Below are 24533 nucleotides of genomic sequence, written 5' to 3' on the forward strand. Positions count from 1 at the left end.
AGCATCAGAAAATTCTGAATCTTATTACAGAGGAACTGTCTTTAAACAATAAACCCCTAAAATTTCTGGACAGCAAAATAAAACTCAGTCTTTGGGCTCTGTTTCCAAATTTCAGCTTTCTCCACACCCCAGGAACTGCTGGAGGCTCCCGCAATATTTATATGCAGAAAGATGTAGCAGGTGACTTTTCATATGGACTTCATCTTATCTGAAAAAATACAAATTTGCAAAACACTGCAAATCCTGGTAACATTTCTATTCAACGAGGGAGATGACACGAGGTGAATTTAGGAGAGTGTTCTTTGCATCTTTGCTCCAAACCATGTCCACCGTAAACTATATATAGCAGTACTGCGGGAAAAGGGCAAGAAGCGACAATGCCACTTTCTGCTGCCTGCCCTCAGGCGGGTTGCTTCCTTTGCCTAACACCTTTGCTTATTTCTGGACAAGTAGATAGGTCAGCACTGAAATACCAGTGCTGCTTTGCTACCGTGTACTAACAGAGCAAATAGTGTTTGTCCTAATACTAGTTGCTAAGAGAATTACATCACTAAGTTGCTTAGAGCAGAGCCGGTCCTCTTGGCAATATCCAATTTGCAAGATGTGCAACATGCACACAGGTGTGTTACAGGTGACAGAGATGCCCCTTGATTTTCAGGGAACAGAAGGTTTTCTCTATCATGGCAATTATTTACTTTTTTATATGTGTTTAAGAAAGATTAGGAAGTTTGAGGGCTTTTTTCCCCTAAAACATTTATGGCAAGACTTCCCAGACTTCTCCAGGAAAGTAAAGTCCTGTAACAGCAGTTTAAGTATAGCATTTTTTTTTGCGAAAAGAAAGTTCTATAATCAATGACACTTTCATCGTTAATTCTGAGTATTCAACTAGACTATTAGCTATAAAGTTCTTACATTTTTCTCTTTTGTGTTGAATTATTTTTACTCATTGTAAGCTCTAATCTTTCAGGAGTAGCTTGCTGATAAAATGCCACATAATTTCCTTCTGTGGAGTCATTTTACCAGCTGGCACAGAATAACATCAATTACAGAGTACATTTAATTTGCACAGTATGTGCAGACACCCACACATTCAGACATTTCTCTAAGTGTTTGTTTCAACTTACCTATTTACAATTTTATGAACTTCAGTCTTCCCATCATTTTTTGGATGTTCTGGACTGGCAGGTGGAGAAGCACTGAGCCACTCTTGAGTTGACAACGTGTTGTCTGGAGACAGATCAGTAAATAATGGATCTTCCTCTAGGTCTCTGTAAGATTATGGTAGACAAAAACATAATGATTCACAGAATATTATGGAAGGCATGTAAATCTCTGGGGCAAAAGGTATGTTTTCTGTTTTTCTATCATATGCACATCTTTTTACCTAACGAATATACAGAAACACCAACCTTTACAGATACCCAAAAAACTTTATTTTGAAGAAAATCCTAACTTTTTAATCTGAACAACATATTACATTTTTGACTCGTACAAAATCACTGCATTATATCACTTAAAGTCACATTTTTTACATGACAGAGAGTTACACTGCAGGAAATCTTAAGATTATTTTACACAACTCAGAAATATCTAAATTAAGATGCCTAAAATAGCTGGTGTGACTAGTCCTTACCCCTTCATCAGTAAAAAAAAGGAGTTACAAGAGTTACACAGGGTCTTTAAAAGGATTTTATGTAAAGTGTCCCAGAAAAGTTCTTCTATCAAAAAATTATTCCAGAACATAAATATAAGCAAGAAACCCAAGTGACTGACTTCCAGGAATAATCTCATTGAAAACAATACAAATATGTATAGACTTAAGCTAGGTAGATGCGTAAGTAAATTGATACATGAAGACCTTTGGGTGACTATTGTTCAGGAAAGAGGCTTTTGATAATTTTAGCTTTTCTGTTACAGTTCTACCAATTTCCATAAGTTGCTGATATAATAATTTCTGCATCACTTTATGTATATGGATTAATACGTAGAGCAATTAAAGTGTTATCTGTCCTCACTTTTCTTTCAATTACTGAAAAAACCCAACTGTTTTGTTCTAAAAATAAGGATCCAAGTTAGCTGTTGTGAACACTTCCCTTAAAAAAGAAACTTACACTGCTCCTGCAATCTGTCCATTCTCCACCACATCTTTATCTTCTTGACAGAGAGGCTTGTATTCCATGTAGTTTCTTTCTTCTAAATTTCTCAGAACCAAATTATAAAGAATGTGCTCATTGGGTTTTTGCAAAAGGTGCTCAAACATTCGTAAAGTCATTATGCTGATCTGCAACACAAAAAGTGAAAATTCAGTAAGTGGAGGCACTGCTGCCTTATACTTTTAACCTTATATCTGGTTTGCACATCCTAGAATATTGCAATTACTTATTAACATTATGGAGGGAAGCAAAAATCCTAAGAGAAAGGGGGAAATTGTTATGCTGAATGTGGTATAAACACAGATGAAGAGTTCACACACATTTGAAAATCCATATGTGGATGCACTGTTTCCTGTAAGCCAAAAATTGTTCTAAAATCTGCCAAAAGAACAATACAAAGAACATTCAGAGAACTTACAGCTTAGCTTTCCATATTACAATGAGATCCATACTGGAAGATGGTTATCGTTGTGCCAGTGAGACACAGAACAGGACTGAATGTTAGTAATAAATCCCAGAATAAAATAAAGTAATACTGGGATACTGTGACTAGAACTATAGGCTAAGATTTTTACATGGAGATATTATGTAGGCTTTTAAAAGTAGACTGACTTTAAGTAATACAGAGACAGTTTTTAAAGACAATTTTAGAGTGCTTACCTTTGCAAAGATCAACTAATTTATAAAGAGAATTGATTTTGATGGGGTGAGCAGGTAAGCATACTGAAAAAAGTGGATATATGAAGGCAGAGATCCGTATTTCAGGCAAACTTGGTTTGATTTGAAAAAGCAGAGTGTGGAGGCTGTTTCATGGAAAAAATGAAACAAGCACCTCCTGAGGAGGGATTTTACTCAAGTCAATTATTTTAACAACGTTCACTGTGTGTAAAGTGCTTGAAGTTACTATATCACCTTTCAGTTAGCATTGTGTGTATTCTCTGATCACACTTACTTGATATAAAATAAGTTTTTAACTATACCTTATACGATAACATGACAGAATTGACACAACATGGAAAATAAGTGCGACAGAACATATAACAAAGCGCAAATTAAAATGCAATTACGGAAACTGATTTTCCCCTATCATATTGATAAGCCAGCCCAACTAGATATGCATAGGGGCAAGGAAATTTAGCAAAGAATCTTTATTGATGGGAACAATGTGCTAGCTGGAAAAAACAGTTTCACTTTCATTTTCTAAAAAAAGTTAGTTGACACAAAGATGAGAAGACCCCACTACGACGTTTTTACAGCCTCTGCGCAAGACAGAACTGACCAGCAGACATTATTATGTTGTAACCACTTCTCACCTCGTCAGAAATATGATCACAGTGTTCAATTAATCTGTGTCGCAATGGATGTCTGTTGATGTCTGTCAAAGTTTCTGGCTCTCTGTGTTCTCCAAGTATAAAATAAACTATTTCCTGCAGCAGTACATCTGAGTTCACTTGACGAACAATGCGATGCAACAGTGCAGTTGATGTGAGGATTCCAATCTCTGAACTGCACAAAAAGTTTCATGTCAGATAGGCAGTGGATTTCAGCTGAAAAAAAAATCAGCCTGATTCAGATTCTGTTCTGCTGTGTCTTGCAGGATGCTACTCACGTTTGCATCAGCTGGGGTTCCAAAACATCAATGAAAAATCGTTCCCGCATAGCTTTTGCCATAGCAACAGCCGCAGTCTGAAACAAAAGTACAAAATGGTGTGTCTCAAACTAAAAAGCTAAGAAACAACTGGAACTACTTATTTGCTGAATATATTTGTATCGTCGGTAAAAATTTCAAACCTTTTGTGCTTCTTTGATGAGTTGATCACAGTAGTCAAACCATGAAAGAAACGAAATCAACGCTCTTTTCCCTGGAAAAGCAGATGCATCCTCTTTGTGGCTATAGGAATCCAAACTAGACAACACAGGGAAAAATACTTACTTAGTCTGTAAGTAACTGAAAAATCTTGGACTTTATTCTTATTAAACTTAACAGAATGAGTAATGCTCTATTTGCAATGAAGTGAACATTAAAATAGCTTTTCTGCCGGTCTCTACTCATCTGGCAGTGCTATCATCACACAGGTTTTCAGTGGAATGCTAAAGGACACACAGTATAGACAGCAGAATAATTCTGGTTAAGCATTTCTTGAGTCAGAAGGGAAAACTGATCACCTAATCTGTTCTTCCAGGAAATGCAGACCACAGAAACTGAATCAATAACTCCTGTAGTCAGAGAACCATAACATGAAGGCAATTGTTCTTCTCTACTCTGTAAACAACCTCAATCAAGTTCACCACAGCCACACAGTGTATACCTGAACTAGATTGTACCTTTCAGAAAAACACGTGTATCTCAATTTAAAGGCTCTACAGAATAACAAATTCACCATTTTCTTTGGTAAAGCAGTTCAACAGTCATTTATACCACTGTTTAAAGTTGGTTTGTCCCTTTTATCTTCAAACTTCAACCATGGGAAATTTTGGTAGTTGTTTTGCATATACCTACTTTTAGCCTCACTACTGATATATCAGGAACAATTCATAATAATGAAGGCAGAGTAGGGAAGAGAAGCGTTTTGAGAATCCACCATGCAAGCAGTTAGGCTAGCAGGCATGTATTTTTTACTTCATGCCGATAAGTTATGCAGTTACTCTTTCCTTCTCCTTTTTTACTGCAAAAATTTTGCAACAACAGCCTGTTATCGAATACATTCTTTCTGTCCCCTGCAGCAGCTTACGCTGCTGTGTACAGTGAAAAGTTTATGTTTCCTAAATCCTACACATCTGAACAAGAAAATAATTTGTACCTGATACTGCAGCTACACCACCACAAGTTGCTAATGTAATTCAGTGGAAAAACCTGCCCCCTGAGGAATCTCTGCAAGGGACTGGCAGCCAAACCTGGCCCCGTGGCAGAAATCACACGTACCAAAGTCGTGCCTTTACTCTGCAGCTGGGATCCCAGCTCTGCTCTTGAGACTTTAGCGTGGGGGTGTGAGTATTTTATACATCTTATCTACCTACAGAAAACTAGTTTCAGGGAGAGGTATAGTCACCTTGGGTATTAAATATAAAAATAAAATTCTTACCCCCAGTTAATTGCCTCCACTGTTTCAATGTCTAGGGGATCCAGTGACTGAGGAAGGGCTTTGTAGAGAGTGGCCAGCCTGTCTGTCAACAATTCACACAAACAAGTGCTTTGAGTCAGGCACTTGGCAGCTGCTGGTTCTGGCAAACTCACCAAAAGCATGAGACCCTCACAGGCCTTCACTGCTATCCGGCCGTCCTGGCAGAAGGACATGGAAGAATTAATCAGAGGGTGAAAAAAGCTCACTTGAAACCAAGAAGCAAACGTCTCCCAAATAAAACCTCTCCATTCCCCCCAGTGAGCGAATGCATTTATTTTCGTTGCCTTTTCAGTCATTGAAACTTAATTCTATGGAATTTGGATGGTATAAAATAAAGAATCTCCCCTGAATCGTGTCAAGTACTACGAATGCAACTGCAGCCTTCAGGTTGACACAACTAGGGCTGTAGGTCAGCTTAAGACCAAAATATTAGGCAATGTAAACTATCACTTAACAATAATGAGGTGCATCATCAGGTTCAGTTTTCTGCTCTCACACCGCTGTAGCGATTACAGGCTTACCCGACCCTCCTCTGAGTTTTCTGAAAGACCTGAGTATGAATTCAAGGGTGGAGCTGGGTAAGACATACAGCAGTTGTTTTAAAAGAAATCAAACCACCGCAGATAGCCCAGTGCCTTTACAAAAAAAGTGGGTTTGGTTAAATCAGTACAACTGAAAACACTTTTTTTAATATTCTCTTGTGGTATATTTAACCTAATAATTATCCTATGTAGCCTGTCTGCATGCAGCATCCTATACAATTTGCTCAAAAAACACCTACATTACCATCAACAAACTTAATATTAATTTTCTCAAATAGTATTTTTACTTTAATCTGAATTGGCAAATAAAATTGCCAATTTACAAAAACTGCCTGCAAAACAAACCTCGTTTTACTTTTTATAGTTGAAATACAGTATGTACATACACGTATATTCACTTCTTCTGCCCACTTCACAGAGCACCCAAACTATTTCATTTTATTACACTAAACAGAGAAAAAAAACCCCTCCACAACTCACAGGACTTTTAGTGAGGTTTAGTAGAGAATTCACTAAATTATAGTCTTGATTTGGACAAGTGGTGGAGGACTCAGGTGATGACGTGACATTTAGTTCATCCAGACTGAACGAGAGATCATCTGCCTGTTGTAGCAGGAGGTCGTCGTCATTCTCCATTTGCTCCGCTCCAGCAGCACCGGGTATTTCTTCAGGCTGAACGGGCTGTCCCGTGTCTGTTGTCAAAGAGTCTTGGCCTTTGAGCATGTCTTCTGTGATCGCACCTGCTGATTCCTTGGAAGCCATTGCTTTTAACTTGCTCTGCAAAGCATTTTTGTTGCGATTACACAGTTGAAATTACTGTTTATTCTGAAGCATAAACTTACTAAAGGCAAATTTTTGACACCAGCCTTTGGAGTAGGTCTCTACAAGACTGGATGCCGTAACCACGTAGAATGTAATGGGTTGTGGGAGCATGGGGGTTTTTAAACCTAGAACATTTTTTAATCTGCTTATATTTCTCTTAAGCCTTGTACCATTCTGCTTCAAGTCTGAATACGCCATTTACAAAGAGATGACATCTTTTTCTGTCCACCAATGAAGGCACATATCACTTGCTTTGCCTACTATTTGATAGAGCTTTTTCATTTCCATTTAATGAGTGCACCTTTAGACTTCAGCACACACTATAAAACTTTCCTTCCTAGGTCAAGGCCTCAAATTCATCTAACGTCTGAAACACTATTTCCAGTTGGCGTCATACAACTAAACTCATTCTAAACTGCTTGAGATTTTATCTTCAACAGAAAAGGGAAAAAAACCCCCAACTTTTATGACAGCAGAGTACTCTCAAGTTGTGTTTCTCATTAAGAAAAAACTCCATAGATGAAATGGAGAGAAGATACCAGAATTTAGCATTGGGCACTGAGTACTGTAAGAGACCACAAAGAACGTCCTCAGAAGCCACAAAGCATCACTACTTAGCCTGAAAGAAAGCAACCACGCTGTCTTCGCATAAATCTGTCTTCAGCACAGAAAAAGACATTTAAATTTGTGCTCTGTGATACCAAGAAGCAGCTCACAGCAAGGCAAGAATTCAGTGTTCTTCTGGCATAAGCATGAGTGAATAATACTTTATTAGAACCATAAATTAGACTTCAGCACAAGACATTTTTTCAAGTGAGTACAGTAGTGAGATAATAAATCCAAATGGTTTCCCTTCTCTGTGATAACACCAAAATTATTGCAAATATATCTCAAGCATTAATAATTTAAAAGAGTAACCATTTGGGGTTAATGGCGTTTAGTGCATACAAACCAGCAGGGACATGACGGTCTTAAACAGCAAACTAGAGAACTGCTGTGAATTCTTGCTTGATTGATGTGCATTCATTGTGGAGAATTTGTACAGAATGTTGTGATACACTCATAGAACCGATTCCCTGGAGAGGCAAGCCACTGGTAAAAGCAGCACACTGCATGCTATAAAATAAGTATGATTTTTGACTACACTAGAAAAATTACTCCTTCAACATACATATATATATATATTTACAGTGTGAAATGCGTAATGCTGCCAAGCAACCAGAATGTGTCTGTCTGATCCACGCCTGTCTACCCCTAAATCTTTTAAAGTCCTCTAGCATCCTCCCATATATTTTATCAATACACAGGAATATCTGAATCACAACAATGAACCTTGACCATAAAGCAGAACTAAAAGCTGGAACTGCATTTCACTCCTGGATTACACACTGTTGCTGCCACTACTCAAGTAGCAGGCAGGGTTGCCAAAGAGAAAAGCTACTTTTTTTCAAAAATTAGAAAATATTTTGTTTTACACCGGCCTATTACCTCCTGTCTGCACTCTCTTGCCATTCAAAAGGCCGTTGTTTGTTTAGCTAAGGCATCACTGAGAAGACTTAACATATAGAAATGTATAAACGCCTCTAGAAATTTGTCCATAGCTCATTGCTCTTCCACTGGCAGGTGACACAAAGTGCTCTGTACATTGAACAACACACAGGCAGAGTTTTTGCGTGTATTTAAGCTTCTATTGCCTAATCATGCAATTCTGCAGCTTAGCTGCTCACCTGCCTCCTGTAAAGGTGCAAAACAGGATCCTGAATGACCTAACAGAAAAGGTGACATAAAACACATAGTCAATGTTTTCTAGACAAAGTACTCCTCTAACTGAATCCTGCACCAACGGAGAGCGGACAACATAAAAATACCTTTTTATATTTTCATTATATGTGACTATCAGAGTTTCAAAATCTGTGGTGGATGATGTTGTGTCTGAGTTCAGGCAGATTTAAAAAGAATTCTGTGAAAAAATGAAGTGCTATCACAGCTAACGAGAATCTCTACTTAATTCACGGTGAGAAATATAAGGCTGGTAATTTGTAGTAATGAAAGTAGAAGTGAATAGTAAAACTATTGCTCATTTTATGAAATGCAGGTACAATTTTTTAACAGACACTATATTAGAACTTGTTTAAGGTCTCAGGAGCAGAAATAGAAACACAGAAAACCAAGTGTCCCTTTGCATGGAACCAGTTGCAAGGAGAATCCTCGTGTAAGATGGGATGAGATGGGGCAAACGAATAAGGAAAAACACGAATTAACAAGTTTAGCATAAAATAATGACTGAAATAGAGGTGATAAGTCAAACATTCTCATGTATATTCTTCCTACGCAAAACCAAGGAAAACTCAGTCTAAAGAAAAGAATAAATTAAAGCCGAAATAAAATTAGCATACTGATTTTAAAGGTTTAAAAAGTAGAATCCAGTTCCTCCAGTGTTTATTTCCACAACAAAAGTAACCTGCTGAAGAGATACGGTTAGGCCATATAGCCTTATTGGTTATGCAATATAGGTGAAAGATCTTACTAAAATATAAACAGCACTCCATCAACAAACTATTTGATACGGAAATGATATGAACAAAGGAAATAAAGGGTTTGTACATAGTTTTTTATGTTCATAAAATACTGTAGAAACTGATCAGGAAAAGTCAAAGAAGGAAGAAAAACAGACAGATACAAACAGACTGCTTAGGAGAGACCTATCTGCATTTCAGTGTATAAAGTGCTGGGAGATTTGAGAGATAAATGCCATTGAATTCTGCAAATTTACCCTTTCATGCATTTGAAGGTCAAAAACTACAACGGCACCTCAAAGAGGCATAGACATGAACCAGAATATTCTGTTCTAATATCGGAGAACTCTGCACCCCAAATACCTTATCCGGAAACAACTATCAGAAGTCGTGAAGACGTGTGCCTTAGGCTATGACATTTAGAACGAGGTTGTGAAGGAAACCGGAGCTACAAGAAATGTTCTTCAGCTTGCCTGAACTCTATCAGCAGCATTTTGTGAAACTAGAGATCTCTTTAAAATTTGGAATAACGTTTTTCCATGTCTGATTTTTAATACTGTAAGCTTGCTATTTTGGGGAAGAACACTGATGTCTAACAAAACACTTGAGGTTCTTATGATTGGGGTTCTCAGGTTGGACTTCAAGGGCATTATTTGAGTATAAGAGCCATTCAGAGGGTTCTTTTCAAACCATACAACTTAGAAAAATTACATCGAAAGTAATCCTGGTTCGGACTTGTACCACGTAAAATACCTAGCAGTTTGCTTCTGAGGGCTTCTCGTGTTCAAACACTAACTTTTCAATCCTTACACCATTCCTACCGCTTGTACAACTACAGTGGATACAATGGCAATCAGAGTGGTATTTAATCAAGGCAAAAATAAACTCAAGATGGATTCTTTACCTTATAAGTGATATCCATATATTCAGTGGAAAATAATGTATCTTTGCGGTTTAGCAGCCTCTGCTATTACAGATCTCGTTTGTGGAAAGCTTTTAAAATACTCCTGAAGGACACTATATCTACATCTTTTCACCACAGGAAACACCAAAGTGGGAGCAGGAGGCTTTTCTAAATGGACTTTTATAAATTAAACTTTTATATGCTCCTTCTAAATGGGAACAGAAAGTCAGTCTAGAAATTATTTCTCCTCCCACTCTGATTTCATCAATGCCACATGTTAAGTTCAAAGAGGGAGTAAAGATTTTTGGCTTTCTTACAGCCAGAAAATAATGTCATGTTGTAGATTGCGAGCTGGCACTGCAGCTATACCATATGTGCCACTGCCAAATAAGGGCCCAATTCTGCAGAACACTTTGCAACTTGCAAGGTTCCAATGCCTCATGCAATATGTCCCTTAGTCTTTATTGGGCTGAAGACAAAACAACATCAGAAATCCGAAGTCTCCCTCACCCAGTGTTCTACATTACGATTCATATCCCTACTCTAAAAGCCCTTTCACTAGGAAGGATAAGGATGTCAGGCAGGTATATTTGTGAGCTCTGAATGAAATTCTAGTAAAAATAACCAGATGTATCAAGTCTCTGGAAGAAAAACAAACAAACAAACCAAAACAAACAAAAAAACACCCCAAACCAAACAAACACTCCCCACACACACCTATTTTCTAATATTGCAGGAAAAACTCACAGAGTGAATGAAAACTCAGTTATGAAGCACAATGTGATACCTCCGGTTCCCTATTAGATTTTGTCTGTGACACTGTAAATACACCTGGAAATGACCGATTTGATTTACCTCAAGGAAGAAGTTGACCAGGTATGGATCCTGTTTCAGCTTTGCACATACTATACACAGAAACTGAATTTCTTCGTTTTCTGTTGGTGTTGCCAGAACTTCACCACACAGTCTGATTAATTTCTGTCACATAAAGAAAAGTGAACAATTAGAGAGTAAGTTATAGCTTTTTCTGCAAATGACAGACTGAATTATTTTTCTATATACATACTACAAAGATTTATGATTATTGACTTGAACATCTGCTCTAGATTTAGATTGCTATGAACAGGATTTCTTTATTACTTATGACTTGCATTGCAGGGGCAGTTCAAGGCTTTAATTGTCAATACATTAAAACTGATACTGCACTCCAGCAGTTTCTTTAACTCACTTGATAATGGAAGAATTACAGATACTATTAGATACAGCAGAATAAGAGAAACTTGTCATGCAAAAACATAGTTTACTTAAAATTTGAACAGTACCTGCACTGGCCTATGCACATTTATGTGGGGAAGAAGAGGTTGCCGTATTCTTCCAAGAAGTTTTGTATAAAAAGCCAAAACTTGCTGTTTCATTCCTGGAGGACACTGAAACAAAACCAGATTAACAGTAACAAAAATACAATGAGTGCAGAGAGAAACATAGATGCAAATTTGTCACTCAAAATGGCTAAATAAACAGCAATAATTTATCTGAAAGTATTTTTTAAAAAATCACCATCTGTTAACATACCACTTTTATCAATATGGACAGAGATCAACAAAAACATGTTGCATCTCATTACTCTTTTCTTTTTCAGATTATTCATACTTTCAGTTAATTGCTCTAGTGCAGACTTCTACTGGTCTTTCCAGGAAATATTCCCTATCAATACAGCGCTAAGGGGAAATCAACAGAATTAAGTGGCTACAGATCAGCTCTCTTTTACGGTACTGTGCCACAATATCCAGCAATTCAGTGAGTCAGCACATGCAAATATACAATGATAAACTATAAACATCTTAATGTCTACAAAAGCTTTTAAAATTCATGTGCAATTAACCTTAACAGATAAAGTGTTTATAAATGCACAGATGTTCCAGGACAAGAGAAAGCTGTTGTTTTCCCTGAGATTCAGCAGAATGTAAACCATAAAAAAAACCTCATTCTACTGTCCCTCATGCACTATGTCAGATGAAAGTACTTCTTTATCTCCATGAGATCTGATGGCTCGTGGTCCTTTATGTACCTTTGTTTCTAGCTAAATCCCTCCTGACTCTAATGTGTTCGACCATGTTAACAAATGCTGTTATTCCATAGGTTAATTTTAAACCACATCATTTCCCTCATCTGGTTCACTGCACAGGTGAAAGAAGCATGGGTGGCAAGAGCCAGCAATGGCAGCTGCCTGACCTGGTTCTCCTTCCAAGGTAATTATCCTTAGATTGTTCATTCCTAATTGTCACTCAGTTGTCAAGCAATCCATTGAAAAGAACGGCCAACTGTGTACCATCAGGGTGCATCTACAATCATGTAGTAAGTCTAAGTGGTTGCTGTGAAAGGATATTATTCATTTTGCAACAGATCTTTGCAACATCCTGCAAGCACTGAACTGTGTGTTTACTTCAGATGTATCAACTCACAAGTGGCAAAGTATAAAGACAGGCTGTACAAGAATTGCTTGTGCAGGCGTATTTGCATGAGTGCAAAATGACTTCTCTCAACTCTTAGAAACATATTACTAATTACCCGCTTCACATATGTCACCATTTCATCTCGGCTTCTTGGCAAAGTTTATAGATGACTGAACGAGCTGTATTTCTGAGCAAGTATTTTCAATTCATCAGGTATCTCAGCCTGGTCGTAGGACAGCTGGTAGAGCAACAGAAATTGTATAGTTCTCATCCTTCCAGAGCAAGGAACAGTCCAGGCTCAGACAGCTAGTACCCTGCATTGTCTACATATGTAAAATCCAGTAGATTAAAAACTCACAACCTGTAAAAAACTGACTGAGAATGAAACAACAGAGAGCTCCATTTATCCTTGGAATGGAATATACCATGATTTCTAACTGCATCTGTATCATGATACAAAAAGTTCTAGCACAAGGGCTGCAAAGCTATTTCACCCCATGATCCCACCAGCCCCACACATTTCAGCTCATACGTCTGTCAAGACACATGCCAACAAGAATGCACCAAGACTATGAAGATAATTTCCCATGTGCCACAAAGCAGACATGAGAAGAACCAGACAACACTGCCAAGGGCTGCATTCATACCAAAGACTCAGCTGCGAAAGCTGTCTGGGGATCAGCTTAAATTAATGTTTTCTGACATAGAAGTCTTTCCGAGCAGCAACTCATCACATTCAGAAAAATTAAACAAAATTAGTATTTAATCCACCACTTTTCACCCAAGAATCTCCCAACACTTAACAAAGGACAGAGAGGGACTGTCTTGTAGAAGCCAGAAACATTCTAGACTGAAAAAAAATATTTCGTCTCCTTCTGGCTTCACAGTCAATATTATCAGACTGGTGAGTAATGCATCTTGGGGTTCTGCCTTAGCATCTCTCTGGTTGTCTCACTCTAATCACGCTTGCAATAGTGTCGGTAACATAAGCAAACAGCTCTTTGCTAGAGTTCAGTGTCCCACACTACCACCTACTGTAGAACTTCAGTCCCTGTTACAATTGAGAGCTCACACAAAAGATAATCTCTGCTGAGAAGTACATACATCAGCTTTTCCTAGTGTGTAGAGTGTCTCCAAAATCTTGTGATGTAGCAAATATTCCATACATGGTCCTGTTTCGCCTGATTCCCTCTCATTTTCTTCTTGAACTAGAATATCCAACATCTGTTCCAGGTGAGAAGGAATGTTGGTATCAGTCACAGGAGCTTTGTCATCTAAATAGAAGAGACAAGCAATTAAGAATGATTAAAATATTGTCCTCCCTTTTCTTAAGTTCAGTTCCAAATTTAAGATTCAAAAACATGACCACTCATTTAAAGAATCTTTTATATAGTATGTAAGTTTTTCAACATGTCTTAAATCAAATTTTCAGAACCGTATCTGGAAATGTAAACTGGAATATGCGCCAGGCAGATATCTAACCTTGCAATGGGGAAAAGGTGAAATGCCAAATTTCAAAACATGCGTTAATTACACAGTCAAAAAGGAAAACTTTTAAAGCCAATAACCAAGCTTAGGGAGAGAAAGGTTCAAGTCCCAATTTTCCGATTAGTATCCACCCTGTCCTGATCACTTCTTCTTTGACTCCTCACATAGTAATTCTGAAATCTACACACAGCCTCTAACACATCAGCTCAATTTGCAGTCGAGCAGTTCCTTTACAAACTAGATAATAAATAGTTTTTTCTAACGTTAACAACAAAGAAAACCCAAACTCTATGCTGCTTATTCTTCAAAAGTTTATACATTTGTCTTTTATACTTTCTGCATTAAGATAGCATTCTGCCAAAATTGATGTAGGAAAGGGTAATACTCTGATTTCATTACACTAAAGTCATGGAACTGTCATGGATTTATGCCACTAGCAGTGGGAGCTGGCACTAACATGTTGCAGAGCACGTCCTCACACGGAGATTTTCCATTTTATTTTTTTCAGCTACATGCTACTTGAAATATAGCCCACTAGGGAAATGGTTACTACTTCTTATGCAATAACCTAAAAATAACTGTCACTTGCATGCAAATGGCAACAAGATCACAAAGGAAAACTGCCATGTCAGAGTGATTTTGATCTCTACCACAACGTTCAGTTAGCCTGGAGTGTTTTGCTTGAGTTTCCTAGGCATAATTCTGCTCCCACTGCGAGGACAGAAGTACATCCACTGAGTGGAAACTTGTTTTCCACCAGACTTTTGAAAGTCTGGGAGAGAGGTCGGCTTTTATTCTGCACCACATAATCGCAGGTATCAGTTTTCCCCTACCACCCTGTCATTTCTACCTCGGGAAACATCACATAGCGTTCCAAAAGATGGGTATTTAGAACCAAGGGTCAAGTTTCGGCTTTTAAGAGTAAATGTTGATCTAAACAAGATCACCAGGCCCAGACACAAATACAGATTCAATAGCTATGCTAGCAGAAATGCAGAACTTGAGGAAGGCATGGTAACATTCACTTTTAAAACTTAATAGTTTAATAACTAGAACTAAAAATTAAAAATCTAAATGTTGTGTAACCATTGTAGGAAACCAAAGAAAAGTTTAAAGAAAAAGCAACTACAGCCATATTTCATCAGAATACCCATTTTTTAGAAGAGCAGAGTAAGGGCTGGATAAGTTTTAACAAAATGTATTCTAAACTTTCTCACCAATTCACTTTTCAGAGCTATGTTATCAAAACAAAAACACCTAATACTGAGCACACAGAGTTCAGATGGTCTGGTAAAATCTATGATCACAAAATAACTTTTGTTAAAATCCTAGAAAGAAGAAGAAAATCTCTGATGCAAAACAATAAAAAGGTCAACAGCAGGAACTACGTTTCTGTAGTTGTCTGTTCAGATTAAACAGAATATGTGAAGACAGAAATTGGGTCAGACGTGAAAAGGTACAACTCTCTACATGGTACTCAGGAAAGACCTTCTCTCGATCATTTTTCATACCTACTTTTTAAGGGATGAATGGAGGTACACAATATTTTTAATTACTAATTATTATTGTTGGTATTTTGAGAAAAGACAAGACTCATTTTAGTATTCCTTAATCTTTACTTTTTAACAACACTGAAATTGGGAATTCTAGTTTTCACAATAAAGAGACAAAACCAGAAGGTTTTCTTCTTTTACCTGATGTCTCTATGTAGTAATGAGTGATTGCTTTCCAGTGGTAAACAAAATCTTCTTGTAATGGAAGGGAAGGTGCAAGCTATAGGGGAAAAAATAACAAACAAAAACCAGTCAGGAATGAAATAAACATATTTCCTTAGAGATAAAATTGAATTTTATTTTATGCTTGGAAGTAAACTGCTGCAGACTAGTGCTACGATTCTTACTCTATGCTCTTTTACCTTTAACAAGGACAACATACATTATTCATGGCATAAGCCCCATGTCATATTGCCTAGGTTGTGAACATCAGTAATAATCTCTGTGATGTCTCTATGATCAGACAAGCTATTTGAAGCAACAAAAGCAATCGCTCATACAGCAAAACAACAATAGAAACGTAGGTTAGAATTGTTTAGCTCTCAGAGTTTTGTCCTGTCGAAAAAAAACATGTTCTTTTACATTTGTTCTTGGAGCCATCATCCCTTTCTGTACATTCTGTTTTCCTCTCTCCCTCTGTTCCCTCAGAAATACTGAATAGCTGCTTCATATAGTTTTTGCCATGCTTTTTACTCCTGTTAACCACAGCTTTCAAAAGATCTTTGTTTCTTTTTTTTTTTTTTTTTTACACCAGGCTGATCGCCACAGCTTTGACTGGTTGTTCTTTTTTTAACAAATACACTTCTTATTTCCCTTCAGAAACTACAGATACCACATTTGAGATTAATAACTCTGAATTCCTTTAGTGTCTCCTCGTAGGGCCTAAAAAGTGCTGAGTTGCCTCAGTTCTTGTACAAACAGAAGCACACAGTTCAGACATCTGTATAATCTTCACTGGGTACTGCTGGTCTCCGAAAAAGCCTTGGAAGTTCTCCACATCAGTCTTTCATTTTACTTGAATTTAATGACAATTAAACTTATCTTGGCAAAGACATAAAGCCCAGTATATGAACAGCGTGCCCTGCTGTGATAAGAAAGTGGAATGCTAATTGTTAACGACCCTTTGCACATAGAACTTTGAAATGTAAGACTTTAAAAAAGTAGTGATAAGTATCTACACCTGCATCCTGTGTGGAAATGTGTCCTCACAAACGGCAACGAGGAAATCAAGCTGGCATTGCTTATCCATTCCCTGACAGTCTGTGGGCTCATGAAGTCTTCCATATTTCCAGGGCTGGGCACTGAGAGCAGCACTGTAGCACCAGCTACCACAGAAGAAATATCAGGGCACTGCACACTGGACAAAACCAGTTTATTTTACTAAGAAGTTTACTAGGTTATTGAAATTCAGAAGAAAACCTGAACGAACTGAAGACTGAGCACATGATATTTTGTATCACGCTTCATATATCACACTTGGCTGCTGCAGATGTGTATTTCAAGCAATGTAATGATCATTTTGCATCTTTCTGTAATAAAACTATACCTAAAACTCAGCTCGGGCTGATGAATGGCACAGAGATCACTCTTGAGGAATACCAGGTCTTTTAGACCACTCTACTTCCAAAGTAATACATAATAGATAACATTAAAGATTTATCCTTGACTGATGCGATTTTCCTCTCTGCTGCTTCTAGCCTCATCTGCCTTGAGATGACTTTAGTGCCTCTGAGCAGTGCCAGGAAAAGGATTTCGCTTCTCAGCACTGTCAATAATTTATCCACTGCGGGAGAGAACCTTGGATACAGACATTCTCCCTCCCAACAAACGCCTCCAGGGACTCCTCTCAGAGGTGAAAAGGTAACTCAGGGACAGGTCGTGCCATTTTTAATTAAAATATTCAGTGATTTCAGAGTCTTCTCTGTCGAGGACTGCAAGACAGAGTTATCAAACAGAGATACCATTAGCATGTGTGTGCATCTGTGCTTGTGTGTACATGTTCACCTACTGGGAACATTCGATCGACCTTGACACCAACTGGACCTGGTGATACAGAGCTATGGCAGCTTTGCCTACATTGAGCTACCAGACTCAACAACCAACGATACAGAAAAAATGTATTTCTTTACTTGTTCAGTTAAAGTATTCCCACCCCCAAATTCCTTTTCCCACCGCAGATGGACATAGTATAAATCTGCTTTTTACAGCACAGCTTTTCCCAGGAATATTTAACAGAGATGTAACTCCAGCAATGATATGTATTATTCTGAGAGAGGCATCCTACTGACCAAAAAAACCCCAATCCTCTTAACTGAGTTAGTTATTCAGACACAAAATCAAGGTACAAACCAAGGTACCAGCTTATACACAAACAAAGCCCAGCACTGGAAAGCATTAGAAAAATGTGAGGTCCCAAACACTTGGTTGACATGCTTCAACCCTACTAGGACAGGTAATTCTAGGATGAAGCTGTAGTTTCTATTTTAGGATGAATTATTAGCTACCAGCTGAAAAGAAATACGTCACAGTTGCCAACCTGAATAATCACTCTTTTTTAAAAGTACACATACTTTTATAAAGACTCTGAAGCAAAACAAAATCAATTGTTAAGGCCATTAATCCCTGCTATTTGTCTAATTTGAAGGAATTACCCTGAAAGCGCAGTTATTTCTCACAGTTATATTAATTCATTTTGATGTAATTACACATGTCGTTACTAATTTTGAACTATTAGTTCCTAATCTCAAAGTGAAGTTCTCCTCCTTTCGGGAAAAAAACCCCAACATCTTAAAGATTGCAGCGTAGGTGTTGGTATATCAAATAGCCAAAACTCACTGAGCACTCCTAAAAATCAGCCAATTTGAGCAGACATTGTTTAGCTCTTCCATCTGGTCCCCAATTCCAGCAGTCCAGCTCCTGGGACTGAGCGAGTGTTCCCATTTACGAGCTAAATTTAACACATGCTGCCTTATCATTCTGGTGACAATCCATTACTAATGATCTAACCCCACTCCTTCCAGAAAAAGTGCTGTTCTCAGGAGAACTATCGATCTTTGGCCAGAACTACAGTCTGCTCATTATAAAATCTGTCCAAAATACAATTCCACGTAGTTTTCAGAAGTATATAGAATTTGTGTTTAGGCAGGAAAAAAAAAATGTCGAGATCAAAGAAACCTATAAATATTCAGTATTTAACAGCAATTCCTTTGTGCATTTAAAAATTATTGTCATATTTTTCACGTATGCTTTTCAGAACTGCAATTCAATACAAAAAAGAATGGAAACAACCAAAGCTGTTGATAGCCTGCAATACCTTTTGCACTAGTCCACAAAGTAAAGAAAACACTGTATAAAAGAATAACAGGTACTGTCTGGTCAGAAAAAGAAAGCAGAAACTGGGCAAAAAAAGAAATTAATAAGTTCATACACAGTCCCCTGACTAACACAAGGAAAACTGCAGCAGTCGGTTGATTTTTTTTCTTCAATCCTACTACTTTACTAGTGTGAAGGTTTGCCCCAAGGGAAAATCTGAAAAAAGACTAATGCTTGAATGTTTATGTTATTTCTTCAGCTGGGGAATGAACCGAGTTTATAATGGTCACTGCTTTCAAGCATAAAATTAAGACTGCACATGCTTGCAAGCCATGTATTAAATTTTGTCATCGTAATTTGTTAATAGCAGCACAATATCAAAGCAATCGGTAATGGGAGGTCATTACATCTAGTAAAGTGGTTTCCAGAAGAATAAATCTTGTCCTGAGCAGTTATGCAGTTAATGATTTTGGACCAGTACCTGTAGCAAGTGACTCAGTTTCTTCCAAAGCTCAGCTTTGCCTCAAAACATGAACAGAAAAGAAGCTACATATGAGCATTTTAAGGTACCAGTGTAAGAGATACAGTGGAATAACAGGTTGGTAGAGAGGGGTCCCAAAAACGTGCAGCAGATACCAAAATCTAAATTCACTCCCAGATAGCGAGTGACAGAATAATCTTGTCTGACAGCAAATTGCAAAATTCAAAACAAAAACAATCATATTTTTCCTGCTCAAGGTAGACAGCTCAAAACCATCATTTTGACTTCACTACTAAGATGAAACATCTCCTGATAGCCCAAATCAAACACAAACAGAAGTCCTTTGAAGACTGAGTGACCACTTTACAGACAAGCTGTTTTGTCTAGGGAAATATGAGTGAAGAGCACAAGATAAGAGAAAAAAAGAAGTCTAACTTGCTGCTTCGTTATTGTGCACTACATTTTGTACATTCCTGAGAATGTGGCACTCCTGGAATATGTCTGGGATAAAAGTATATCAGAAATGCATAGCAAAAAGCAAACATCTGGAGACAAGCTGTATATAAACTGTCACAGACTCATTAAGATTAACCTCATAAAATACTCCCATGTGTATTAGACCATCAACCTTTGGAACTCCTCGTCATAGTTCAGAGAGGTGGCATTTGAGGGGAAGATAATGATTATCTAATAACACAGGAACTATTACTATTTAAACACATCTCTCAGTCTGCAGGCCCAGAGGCCCTGAGGCAGGACAGGAGCATTTTTATAAGTGACATGCAGGAGAAAGGAGAGGGGAGAAGGGATATCCAACCATCCTGATTTAAAGTCGTCCTCCCAGTGAAAGCCAAGCCTAGGCACTTGGAGTGTATTTGAGTGTCCAGCTCAGCTGAAATCTGTTCAGCTGCAGCTGAATTCCTCTGGGATGTAGAAACCTAAAACCTTTGAGAATTGATATCTTAGTTAGCAGTTATGTTGCTAATATTGAGGGCTGAAACAGGGTCCACTTGAGGCTGCATGAGCTGTACTTGCTCGACTCCAAAATCTCTAGGTTCTGAAAACAGCAGGCGGCATCAAGATGGACTTCTCTAATATTTAGGATTTACACCAATTTTCAGATTTACACCATCATTTTCAGAGTAGAAATGCTAAACAGCCCACATACTTCAGTTAAAGAGAGAATGAAACAATGATGTGAAGTCACATACGGCCCCCAAACTGGTTAAAAGTTTCTATTTCTCAGTTCTGTGCTTGAATTACTAGGTCAAACTTCCCAGCTGAAGTAAGAAACACTCTTAACATCCTCTTGCTTTTGTGATTCCATGCTTCTTTCCTAGCATGTGGTGCTTGGTATTTGTCACAACCCCACAAATGCAATTTAGTGCAGTATTTATTATAAGGAGATCCATCACAGTGGTGTTAGCAGGATCAGGCAATTCTAAAAGGGACAGCAGAGTTGAACACGGATATACAGCATGTTGTTTGATACCAGTCACTTGCAAAGTGATGTTATCAAACTCTACTTCTCTTTTTCTTTTTATTATCATTCTTAATAAAGATCGTCTAGCCCCTACTACCTCTAGTTTTCCCCTTTTTCATTCAACTCATTCTCATTCATTTTTCCTAGTTTTTTATGGATCTCAAGTAAATGAAGGGGGGGGAGATTGTTTGTTTGTTGGGTTTTTTTGTTTTGTTTTGTACACATCACTAATCTAAACGTTCTTCTAGGAATAACTTTTATTAGCTATCTTGAATTGGTAAGCCTGACAGAATAACTTCTCCTTCACTCCTGCATCTCTTAGTCATCCACTCTTATTCAAAAATGTGGCACATCTCACCATAACAAGATTTCTTTAGTCAGGCAGCCACTAATTTCTGTTTCTCCTCCAGGGAAAGCACTGTCTATTGAAAGCATTCATATGTGGTCATAAAGAGTTTTCAAATAAGTCGCTTTATCATTACTTAAAACATTTATTTCCAATTGCCACTCTACCACTAAAAGAGGAGACTAGGAACCTGCAATTAATTAATACATGCTTAACTTTAAACCCTGAATAGTCCTGCTAAAGCCTGCAGAACCACAGGCAGAACTAAAATCAAGCATATGCTCAAGTAGATGCAGCATCAAAGCACACATTGATGCACAAAGGGTGCCCCTCACATGAGGTAGGATTTGGCACGAAGGCTCTTTTTTCAACCATTTTAAGCATTTCGCTTCAACACTTTCCGCCTTCCCTGCGAGCAGTATTTCACAACCAGTTTTTAGCACCTAACCAAAGATACACCTCTTCTAACTCAGTCTCGCAGGTGCCCTGGCTTACTGAGAAAGGTGCTGAAAGCCCAGACATTACCACCAGGACCCACCTCACCGAAAAGCAAACAAAAATAAATCGTGCAGACGGTAAACAGGCAATAAATAAGCAGGCAGCTGGACGCGGCCTACAGAAATGGCAGCAGCGTCAGAACCAAGCCCTGGCGCTTCCCTGTCCCCAGGGCGGCCCCGGGCTCAGCCGCGTGAGGCTCCGTGAGGAAATCTGACCGCACATACACAACCCCAGGTCCTCTCGGCTTCCCCTTCCACCCCACCCAAATTAAAAAAAAAAAAAAAAAAAAGGAAACCAGGGATGAAAACATGGGTTTGGAAGAGACAACACCACACAAAAGCACCAGAGACAGCGACTGCCGTTGTCTGTTGCCCACAAGAAGAGAATCCCCAGAAGTCTGCTGAATTCACCCCCTTTCTTATGAGCCGTGCAGAAGGCGCCCAGCACGGCCGGGCCAGGGCCGCCCTCAGGCCCCGCGCAGCACCCGGGCCTACTGGGAAGAGCTTTGCCCGGACAGCCCCGGGCTGCTCCCGCAGAGCCCCGGGCTGCAGCCGCTCCCTCCTCCCCGGCAGCCCCGGCCCGCGCTGGGGCAACTCGCTGCCTTGGCGGGCACCGCTCGGGGCCGCCGCTGGCCGCGGCCTGTCCGGGCGGCTCGGCCTCCGCCTCCCTGCCCCGCGGCACGGGCGAGCCGGGATCGGCGGGGCCGCGGCTGCCGGCGGATACGCCATTCGGCAGGGCCCCTCGCCCCCGCAGCGAGCCCCGGGGGAGGCGGCAGGCCCGGGGCACCGCGCTTAGGGACCGGGCCGCCCGCTCCGCTCCGCTCCTCCCCGCGGGGCCCGCTCGGCGGCTGGGCCCGGCTCGCATCCCCGGCGCGGCGTGGCCGGGCCCGCCGGCGGCCTTACCGCCTCCACGGCGTGCTGCAGGATGGAGGTGAACTTGGAGAACATCCTGTCCCGCGACTGCAGCAGCCGCTGCCGGGAGGACCGCGAGAGCTCCTCGATCCGCCGCCGCCGCTCCAGGGTGAGGGCTGCATGCGGGGGCCTGGCCGCGGGGATCGGGCGGGCGGGCGGCCGCCGGCTCTGCCTCTCGCTCCCCGGCGGACACCGTGGCACTGACTCCGCCGGGCTGCGGCGCCGGCTGCCGAGGCTCCGGGTGTCCGCCCCGCCGCGGCCTGCAGGGGCCGCCACCCTCCGCACGCACCCGCCGCCCCGCGGGGAGGCCCCGGCCCAGCCCGCCCTGCTCCGCCCGGCGCGGCCTGGCCCGGGGCCCGGGGAGCCGGGAGCGCCGTCTTCCAGCCCGGGCGGTGGGGCCGCTCGCCGTGCCCCCGGCATTACCGATTGAACCGGGCCGCTTGTGCCGGGCCTGCCCGGAGCAGGGACCCTGTGCCGGCTCCCCGGTGTGGGGCGCAGCTCGGGCTGCCCCACGCCACCCCCGGCTCTGCGGGCAACTCCCGGGCAGAGGGCGAGGGGGAAGGGGCGCCCAGCAGCCCTGTCTCGCTGCCGTCAGGCTCCGACCGGGGCCTCTGGGTCTGCACATGCCGCCGCTGTGCTCCGTGCGGGCTGGGAGAGCTCGGCCTCCCCGCGCTCCTGGGTGGGCAGGTGGGGAGAATTGTGTCCGGTAGGGAATATTGTGTCCAGTTCTGGACCCCTCAGTTCAAGAAGGACAAGGAACTGTTGAGAGAGTCCAGCGCAGGGCCACAAAGATGATGAAGGGAGTGGAGCGTCTCCCGTGTGAGGAAAGGCTGAGGGAGCTGGGGCTCTTTAGCTTGGAGAAGAGGAGACGGAGGGGTGACATTAATGTTTATAAATATGTAAAGGGTGTCACAAGGATGGAGCCAGGCTCTTCTCAGTGACAACCAATGATAAGACAAGGGGCAGTGGGTACGAACTGGAACACAGGAGGTTGCACTTAAATACGAGAAGAAACGTCTTCACAGTGAGGGTGACGGAACACTGGAACAGGCTGCCCAGGAGGGTTGTGGAGTCTCCTTCTCTGGAGACATTCAAAACCCGCGTGAACACATTCCTGTGTAACCTCATCTGGGTGTTCCTGCTCCGGCAGGGGGATTGGAGTGGATGATCTTTCGAGGTCCCTTCCAATCCCTGACATTCTGTGATTCTATGGGAGCAGGCCTGGCGGGGCTGCCCAAAGGCCTGGCTGGCTGCATGTTGGGACACTTGGGATATGTCACCGTCTGCAGGGACAGCGAGGTCCTCAGAGACACGTTGGCATGCCTGGCTTTCCACAGAGCAGCGATAAGGGCGATGAACTCAGAAAATCAGTGACATGTTGTTGCTGCTGGGTGAGAGGGGCTGCTGGCCTGGTCCTGGCTGTGGCCCTGGGGCTCGCAGGGTACCGCAGCGTGACAGGGCTTGTGGCTGTGCGCATGTTACCTGTTTCACTGCTGGTTCTTCCCCCAGAACTTTGACAGGAAACTAAGGGGAATTTACTTCACCTCCAAGCCACGTACCTAAGAGAAAAAAAATCATCCCTGCCAATTTTGCTGTGCTGCAGGGAAAGCAGAGGTGAGGTGGGCTGAGCAGAGGTTGTAGATGTGGCTGGTGGGTGGTGTGATGTTTTAGGAACAGCTGCAGTTCATGGGATAGTGTTTGGGCACTGGGCAAATGGATGTTGGGGAACAGAATTGATTTGGCACTGGGGGAGCAGAGTGAAATGCTGGGAATGTGACAGAGCAGCATGGGGAAGGGAAGAGGACCTGTTGTACCTAGTGGAGGAAAACTTTGTAATTAATTTCTGGACATGAATGAACATCTAGTTCTTCATACACTAGGAGCAAGGAGAGACACAGAAATCAAAAGACAGGACAAAGCTACTATTTAACTGCTGTGTTTTAAATAGT

General features: G+C 40.8%; 2 protein-coding genes across 12 annotated transcripts in view; one reads left to right on the top strand and one right to left on the bottom strand.

Moving 5' to 3' along the window:
- Positions 1-22660, bottom strand: part of FHIP2A (FHF complex subunit HOOK interacting protein 2A) — a 33484-nt gene extending 10824 nt beyond the window's left edge. For 3 of the 4 annotated variants that reach the window (XR_010606496.1, XR_010606495.1, XM_065639515.1), the window contains exons 1-13: positions 22576-22660; positions 15695-15773; positions 13617-13786; positions 11382-11486; positions 10915-11037; positions 8367-8405; positions 6298-6594; positions 5237-5433; positions 3945-4059; positions 3763-3839; positions 3467-3659; positions 2112-2281; positions 1125-1268 (exon numbers count right to left, since the gene is read on the bottom strand). Coding sequence is in view for 2 of the 4 variants with exons in the window: in XM_065639515.1 (XP_065495587.1) it covers positions 1125-1268; positions 2112-2281; positions 3467-3659; positions 3763-3839; positions 3945-4059; positions 5237-5433; positions 6298-6594; positions 8367-8405; positions 10915-11037; positions 11382-11486; positions 13617-13786; positions 15695-15773; positions 22576-22620 (1754 nt within the window). In the remaining 2 variants the exon portion in view is untranslated. The remainder of the gene's footprint in view (positions 1-1124; positions 1269-2111; positions 2282-3466; positions 3660-3762; positions 3840-3944; positions 4060-5236; positions 5434-6297; positions 6595-8366; positions 8406-10914; positions 11038-11381; positions 11487-13616; positions 13787-15694; positions 15774-22575) is intronic. The other variant, XM_065639516.1, reaches the window with a different exon arrangement.
- ABLIM1 (actin binding LIM protein 1) overlaps positions 22405-24533 on the top strand; it is a 217201-nt gene continuing 215072 nt past the window's right edge. For 7 of the 8 annotated variants that reach the window (XM_065639530.1, XM_065639517.1, XM_065639527.1 and 4 more), the window contains exon 1: positions 22405-22693. The gene's annotated coding sequence lies outside the window, so the exon portion shown is untranslated. The remainder of the gene's footprint in view (positions 22694-24533) is intronic. The other variant, XM_065639518.1, reaches the window with a different exon arrangement.

Source organism: Caloenas nicobarica, chromosome 7, assembly GCF_036013445.1.
Source record: "Caloenas nicobarica isolate bCalNic1 chromosome 7, bCalNic1.hap1, whole genome shotgun sequence".
Taxonomy (NCBI): domain Eukaryota; kingdom Metazoa; phylum Chordata; class Aves; order Columbiformes; family Columbidae; genus Caloenas; species Caloenas nicobarica.